This window comes from Nicotiana tabacum, chromosome 18 (genome assembly GCF_000715075.1).
Source record: "Nicotiana tabacum cultivar K326 chromosome 18, ASM71507v2, whole genome shotgun sequence".
Classification (NCBI taxonomy): Eukaryota; Viridiplantae; Streptophyta; class Magnoliopsida; order Solanales; family Solanaceae; genus Nicotiana; species Nicotiana tabacum.
The window spans coordinates 151,557,630-151,566,300 of NC_134097.1; the positions used below are offsets into that span (position 1 = coordinate 151,557,630).

Here is an 8,671-nt window from a genome sequence, read left to right on the forward strand (position 1 = left end):
AATTGTATAATTTGGATCCAACAAAACAATATTTTCTATTTTTCGTAATATATCTTTTGGCTGATTTAGTCCAACAAAAACAACTTCAGAGGAAAAGTTGCAAGAATTCTTCGAACGGTCTAATAATGAATCTCATTACGTATATGATATTATTACTTGGTATTCAAGTAAGCTTTTAATCATTTTTATCAAATTCCTGAAAAGGTAAACACTAATAATATATGGGATTTCTGTACCTCCCTCATTCCTTACATAATCCTAGCTTTAATTTGATACCTTTTTCTTTTTCTACTAGTTGCTACCTTAAATTTGTACGTCTGCAATACTTTATTTATTTATTTATTTATTTCGTTCCAAACTTTTAATTATGTTTATATAGATATAATACCTCTTTGGGGTGAGTGGGGGATAGAAATCTAAGGAACATATTTATGTTGCTTTGATACCTATTAGCTTAACACATAAGCTATAATTAAGACGATTTCCTCATATGTTTTAAAATAATTGTTGTGATTTTCTTAAATTATTTGTGGCTCTTGGTGTTAGATCTTGCCTAAAACTTTACATACAGTTACAGACAAGAATCGATGGGGTGAAATTGAAAGCTCAAAAACTTATACCATGCACCCAAAGGTATATGACAAAATAGAGATGACAACAAATGAAAAGGATTATTAAAAAATAATTATTTAGTTCTCTTGGATTAGTGGAAAATCACCCTAAAAGATTTCATGTTTGCAGATCTACATTAATATATTTAAAACATTATAAAAGATAAATTGATTTATTTGTGTAGACGGTTATTTGAAATTATCTTTTAGATGACAGGTATAAAAATTTATTTACATTATCGATGTATAATTAAAAGTTAAACTCATCTACTAATACTTAACTTTAGTAAGCAAGTGACTTCAAATAGAATGATGATATACGAAGTAGGGGTGTCAATGGTTCGATTCGGCCAGTTATTTTATAAAAATTTTACTATATCAATTTTTTGATTATTCAATACATTATGGTTTGCTATTCATAATTGCTCGAATACTTTGTGTATTACCTATGAATATACTGGAAATAATTTAGCTTCCGTTGGAGTAGCATAATATGTTTGCATGGGGAATTAGAATTTTGATTTTAATTACGTGTTGGCTTGTAGCCATTTTCATAATTTCAAGACCCACGAAAAAATTATAAATTTTATTATTTTTAAACTTAATATATAAATGTATTTTTCACATATAAATTTATTTGATACGGTGCAATATTTTTTCGGTTTGTTTTCATAAATAAAAAACCTATACTAACTATCGGTAAGATTGTAGATTTATACAAGAACCTACTGTTTTATTAAAAGAAACCTAAAAAACAAATCGGTACGATATGATTCGATCAGTTTAATTAGTTTTTAAATATTCATTGACACCTATGCTACGAAGGAAATAATATCAATAAGAATAATGAATGTTTTCGATTACATATGGTGCACCACAAATTTACTATTTTGTCCTGGTCAAAATCATATTATGTTTTTTGAACATGCGTAAATTTGATTTAAAAATCTTTATATTATATAGACAAATTATAACCAACAAGAGATAGAGTAGCAAGAACTCATTTATCCTTAATCAATGATCTCGATTTAGAGTTCTAGGTATTGAAGTCGCCTTTGTTAGGGATCGTTTTACCCCTATGTAGAGATTTTCGGCGCGAATCCGGATTTTAGCAGGCCACAATGGGGGTACCGTACACTGAGTGAGAATAAAAAAAATTATATGGAGAAATTATAGAATAATATTATGGTGGTCTTAAACATGCTTAAGAAGTTGATTAACGTCCTTAATCGTGTGATTGGCTGCTGTCCCTTTCATGTCAAGTGCTTAACACTGTTTAAGTACATGTTCAGAAATAATTAGTAGTTTAAATCAAAGATAATCCATCAATGGAGCGTGTGGACGTTTACATATGGGTACATATTATGTGACATTGATCTTGACTTCTTGTCTTCTTATAAGTGCCTTTGTCATTACAATAATATTTAAAAAAAATAAAAAACGAAAACCCATAAAACCAAATGAAACAGGAGAAAGAGTTAAAAGTGAAAATAATAAAACTTTAACAATTTCCATATATTTAGTCGCTTTTAAATATAATAGCAGATAATTTTTGTATATAAATATATATCTTATATACAAAAGAAATATACATAGTTTACACATGTTTTGGCTAAAAATATAAATAGTTTTCACTGAGCGGCCAATTTTGTATTTTTCCCTTATCAAATCCTTTTACAAACTTTACGTTATATTTTAGTCAATTACTCATATATTCAAGTTTCCTTTTTTATTATAGTAATTGTTTTCGATCAGCTTTTAGTTGGTTTTGGTGGAAAAATAGCCATGGTACCATCAAGATTAATATATTTCAGCTCTTTAAATTTTAAATCTTTTAGAATAGTCAAAAATCAGATCTTCTTAATTACTGGTTACACCTTTTTCTCCAAGGTAGTTGTAACAGTTAAGTATTGTTGGAAATTAATGGGTTTGACTTAATTATTTTGCACGGGTCGTTGTACTAATTACATCAAAGTCGCCTGGTGGTTAAAACTTTAATAACAGCATATCAGTTTAAGTTTTGTACATTGAAAGTGTTTAGCTATAAGCAATCAGGTTAATTAAGTTACCTGTAACAATAAGTACTCTTTCTCTCCAAATTAAGAGCCCGTGGCGGAGGTAGGGCTTTTGCTAAGAGGGTTCAAAAAAGAAATAAGTTAAAAAATTTAATGAGATTGTAGTTAGTGGTAATTGAACCAATGACCTTATAATGATTTTGACTCCCCTTGACCACTAAGTCATGCTTTTGGGATGTGTGAAGAGGATTCAAAACATAATATATAGAGGTAAAAATCAAATTTTGTCTTACATATACAGTGTAATTTTTCGGCAAAGGGGGTTCGGGTGAACACCCTTGCGCTCCCCTACATCCGCCATTGGAAGTGCTGAAACTGATAATAAACAATTTATATGTTTGGTAGAAAAGTGATGATAAGTTGTTCTCTTGTTAAAAAGACTAAAATATACTTAAATTTTTTACAAAAGATTATGAATTAAAAAGACTAAAATATACTTAAATTTTTTACAAAAGATTATGAATTAAAAAGTTCTTTGTAGAGAAAACGATAAAAAACGAATATGAAATGAAGACAAAATTAAAAAATTTATTTTCGGAAAAATAATATTTTATAAATTAAAAATATTATTAAGGATAAACTAGTAAAAGTCTTGGTCAAACTAAAAGTGTTTATAAGCTGAAAAGTTATAAGTTGGGGGTGACCAACTTATGGCTTATGACTGATTTTAACTTATAAGCACTTGGCTTATAAGCACTTTGGATATTTACCAAACGCGTAAAAAAGTCAAAACGTGCTTATAAGCCAGTTTGACCAGCTTATAAGCTGCCAAAATAATTATCACTTTAGTATTTCAAGATAAATTTTTTTAATAATTTTTAATTATTATACCCTTAATATTGAAGGAAGTAGTCCTTTTAATGCGGCTCAATTCTAAAAAAGCATTTATTATATAGGAGTTAGTTAAAATCGGGCTAAAGGAGTAATTTCTTATAACAAACTTAACGCAAAAATAAATATATAACTTAGGGGTGCACAAGTGAATACAAAAGTATATCTGGAGGACTAACTTAAAAACTCATTATTTATGCGACAGTATTGCTTTCTTTTTTTATTTAATTTTAAAAGCAAAATTCCACCAACTTGTCTAAATTTTGGTTATAACAATGTTACCACTTTCTCCATGTAATCACCTTTAACTAAACACTATAATTACTTTAACTAACTTAGTAAACAACCTGAATAAAGTAACTGACTGCTTCATGCTTACTGCCAATTAAGTTTTCTTTAGGAGTTAAATACATGGATTTAGCTTAGAATTTTCTTAAATTTTTTACGCTTTCCGACATTCCTGAATAAATATATAGAATAAATTAGAACCATTATCCTTTTTTATTTTCTTATATTATTGAATAAAGAACTTTGTAACCCCAAATCTTCTACTAATATTTTACTTTTATGAATACCTTTATGATCCACCAGCTTTGAAAATGTTCACTTTTCAATTTCTCAACCGGTGTTTGATATTTTTATTCTAGGGTCACGACTAATTCGGTTTCACGTCGAAGCTCATGAAGGGGGAATATTTTCTATTTGGTTTATTATTATTTTAGATATAGTATTATTCTAATAATTGTCATGGTTAAAAGTCTAAGTGGGAGATTGTTGGGATATATGTCATTAACCATGAGTTTAGTTTAGATATAGTATTTATTATGGAATAATTATTTATTCAATTTTAATAAAGTTTTAAATAGATCATATATTAGTCTGTGTCCTTTACTTATATAGTAGATGATTTAGTGTATAGAGCTTAGGCTATACACGGAAGATTAAATCATCGGTTCTTTTTTTTTTGGTAATTAAATGATTTTATTTACCAAGTGTAAATATTTACAGCATAGCAAAAATTGAATTCCTACTTTCTATACTCCCACTGGACATGCAGCCCCAGTTAGGATTTTACTACCTTTCCTACTCTTCTCCTTCCCTGTGATTTGTATTGTTACATTTCATCAGGGTACCAATTCAAATTGCTCATCGTCCTTACTAGCCTAGGAAACATGGTAGCTCTAACATGAATTTCCTGGATGATTGATCTAACTATGGCATTAGCTGGTTTATTCTTCTGCTGGAATATAGCGTTATTCCTCTCTTGCCAAATATGATAAACTGCTGCTGCTAAGGACATTCTGCATAATTCTGCTCCTCCACTTCTACCTTTAGCTCTTCTTTCCATCCATGCCAGTTCTTCCTCTCATCCTAACTTTGTTCTTTGAATTCCTTGCCATGTTAAGAGTTGTTGCCATATGGTTATTGTCACCTCACATTCAAAAAATAGATGCTGCACAGTTTCAGATTCTCTTTGACATAGTGAGCATGTGGTATCAATCTGTATCCCCTATCTTGCTAGCCTTTCTTTTGTTGTTAGCCTTTCCTGTATTGCTAATCTTAACATGAACTTCCATTTTGGTAATCCATAATTGTTGCATATTAATCTCCTCCATGGTACTTTCTGAAATTCCCCTTGTATAACTTTGTACGTGTGCTTTATAGAGAAATTTTCCATCTTCTTCACTTCCTCTTCTGTATATCCAGCAATGTCAAAATACTTCCTTGCCTTGAAGATCTGTTGTATGACCCATGATGCATTCTTTGGTGTTGTGTCCCATACTGGTTTCCCCTTTATGTAATATATATTGACTCATTGAATCCAGAGCTTGTCTTTCTTTTTGCATATATTACATAGTAGTTTACATATAGTTGCTTTATTCCATAGCTCCACATTGATGAAGTTTAAACCCCCTGCTACCTTTGAACAGCATAATTTTTCTCATGCAATTAGTGCCTTCTTTGTAGGTTCTGCATTACCTGACCATAAGAATCTTCTGCATATAGTGTTAATGAACTGTATGATCTTCTTAGGGAGGATGAAAATCTGAGCCCAAAAGTTTTGGATTGCAACCAATACACTCTTGATTAACACTTCTCTTCCAGCATAGGATAGAAATTTTGTTGTCCAGCATTGTATTCTACTCAGCATTCTATCAATTAGAGGCTCACATTGGATTATTGATAGCTTTTTGGTGCTCAGTGGTACCCCTAAATACCTGAAGGGTAGTTCTCCCTTAGTATATCCCAACATGTCCATGATTTTCCTTTGAGTCAAGATATCCACACCACCAAAGTATATGCAGCTCTTATTTGGATTTTCTATTAGCCCTGATGCTCCAGAGAAGATTTTGAATTGTTGGTGTAATGTCTGTATTGATTTTATGTCTCCCCTGCAAAAAAGTAACAAATCGTCAGCAAAACCTAAGTGCACTAAATTGACTTTAGCATACTTAGGGTGGTATTTGAATTCTTTTCCCTGCTTTAAGGATTTCAGCAGCCTACTCAGATACTCCATTGCCATCACAAACAAGACTGGTGACAAAGGGTCACCTTGCCTAAGTCCCTTCTTTGCCTCAAAAGGTTTTGTTGGTTGTCCATTGATTACTACAGTATAGGCTACTATAGTTATACACTGCATTATCCATCTGACAAACTTCTCAGGGAACCCCAGTAGCTTCATCACTTGTTCAATATACACCCATTCCTGCGAATCATATGCTTTTTGCATGCCAATTTTAAGCATGCATCTAGGTGATATGCTCTTTTTTCCATATCCTTTAATCAGTTCATGGCCCATGATAATATTATCAGTAATCATCCTTCTTGGTACAAAAGTTGTTTGGCTGTTATCTATGATGTCTGGCATGATTTCCTGTAGCCTTGCAGTTAAAATCTTTGATACCATCTTGTATAGGACGGTGCAGAAAGATATAGGCCTGAATTCCTTGATGTTAGCTGGATTCTTTACCTTAGGGATCAGAGTGATGATTGTACAGTTTATAGCTTTACACATTTCAGTAGTTTCAAAGAACTCCAGCACTGCTTCAGTAACTTCCTTTCCAATTATGTTCCATGTATTCTTGAAAAAATGGGAGTTATATCTATCACATCTTGGTGTCTTGCTATCATCAATGCCCTATAATGCTTTTTGCACTTCCTCTTTAGTAATTGGTTTGATTAGCTACATTTGTTGCTGCCTGTTCAAAGTGTGTCCATTCTGCATAACATCTGGATCAACTATTGGTAGTGTTGAGGCTGTTGTACCAAGTAATCTTTTGTAAAAGATTAGAATCTCCTCTTCTACCTCCTTAGCACTTTGTAGAAGTTTTCCTGTGTTGTCCATCAGTCTGCCTATGTGGTTTCTTGCCTGCCTATTTTTTACATAAACATGGAAATAAGCTGTGTTAGAGTCCCCTACTTTAAGCCATTTGATTCTTGCCTTCTGCTTCATAATACTTTCCTCCACTTCCAGCCATTTTACCAGTTCAACTTTTGTCTCCTTCTCTAATGCTATCACTTCATCATCAGTTTTCGGAGATGCCATTCCCATTTGGATGTTCATCAACTTGTTCCTTGCTGCTTGGATCTTTGGCTCCACACTGTTGTACTCCTCATTGTTTAATTGCTTCAGATCGTTTTTCAGGTGTTTTAGTTTGTACCACACCTTCAGCATTGGCTTTCCCTTACTTCTCTTCATCCAACATTGCCTGACAATATCATCAAATTTATGGTGGTCTGCTAAGCAATTAAAGAATTTGAATGGTCTTTTTCCCCTCCCAGTAGGTTTGGCAACAGTAACCATTAGAGGGCAGTGATCCGAAAAGTCTGGCTGCATAATAGTTCCCTCCATATTAGGCCATTTTTGTATCCACTCTGCATTGGCAAGTATTCTATCTATTCTGCTATGAACATGGTTGTTTGTCCAGGTGTAATTTCTCCTAATTGTTTTGAGTTCAGCTAGTCCAACATCAGCTATGAATTTTTTGAAATCTGTCACTTCCCCTTCTTGAACTGGATTCCCCATGACTATCTTCTATAGACAAAATGCTATTAAAGTCTCTCATTATTAAGCTTAGGTCTTGTATTCTCCTCATAGTTCCTTCCAGATCAGTCCACAAACTCTTCATGTCTTGTATGTTAGGTTTCCCATATACTGCAACAAATATGAACTTGTTGTTGTACTGCCTCAGAACCACCTGTCCTGCTATGTATTTTTCATGGACTTGTTTTACCTCAAACTCCACCTTTGTTTGGTCCCAAATAATCCAAATCCTGCCACCAGGTGCCTCATCATAATTAGCAGTCCATTGCCAATTGCCAAACACCTTCCTCATTTTTGCTTCAGCTTTATTAGCCTTAACTCTATTCTCCGGTACAGTTATTAATACTACATTATTCTCCCTATAGAAATTTTTTAGTGTTTTTTGCTTATAAACTTTATTCATAACCCTAACATTCCATGTTATAATATTCATCATGCTAAAGTATTTATGATGGGGTCTATATCACCTTCATTTCTTCTTCTTTGCCCTCTTGTCCCATGTATTTCAGATAGTTGCACAATTTTTTGAGTTGTGTCAACTAAAGCTTTAAAAGCATTTCCAATGTATACTTCCTCCTCTTTGTTGATTTCCATTTGCTTTTTTGATGCTGATTTTCCTCTAGCAACCTGCCATTCCTCATCTTTTCCTTGTTTCCTAGGCATAGCTTCTCCTTCTGGTTCAATTTGTTCCAGAAATCTTCCATGAGCATCAATTTTGTCCACCTTAGGATCAAGGACCCTTGTTTTCCTCCATTCTTGCTTTAGCTTTTGATTATTGCCTCTCTGTTGTCCATCCTCTTTGTTCTGCCTCTGTTGATCATTATATGAGTGTCCAATTTGACAGCATAATTGGCAATATTGGGGCTTCCAGTCATATTGTACTATCTGCTCAATCACCATTCCTTTAGGATCATGAAGTTTTATTAATCCTGGTAAGGGTCTAGTAATATCCATTTCTATTAACATCATTGCATACGAGACTCTATCTGCCATGGTAGTACATGCATCAGCATATAGAGGCTTTCCTAAGCCACTCCCTATTTTACTTAGTGCTTGATTACTCCAGTAGCTAAGTGGAAGTTTAGGGAATTTTACCCATAGGGATGGTC

The 8,671-nt window shown here is 32.8% G+C and overlaps 1 protein-coding gene across 1 annotated transcript; it reads right to left on the minus strand.

The window, feature by feature from the left end:
• Positions 1–6,701: 6,701 nt before the first annotated feature.
• On the minus strand, positions 6,702–7,544 carry LOC107766773 (uncharacterized). Its single transcript, XM_016585620.2, has one exon. It carries the CDS (start codon positions 7,542–7,544, stop codon positions 6,702–6,704), a length of 843 nt encoding a protein of 280 aa, XP_016441106.2.
• Positions 7,545–8,671: the final 1,127 nt, after the last annotated feature.

Bases quoted from the DNA above. Each gene is read 5' to 3' on its own strand.
- LOC107766773 (XM_016585620.2), bottom strand. From the start codon at position 7,544: ATGGGGAATCCAGTTCAAGAAGGGGAAGTGACAGATTTCAAAAAATTC.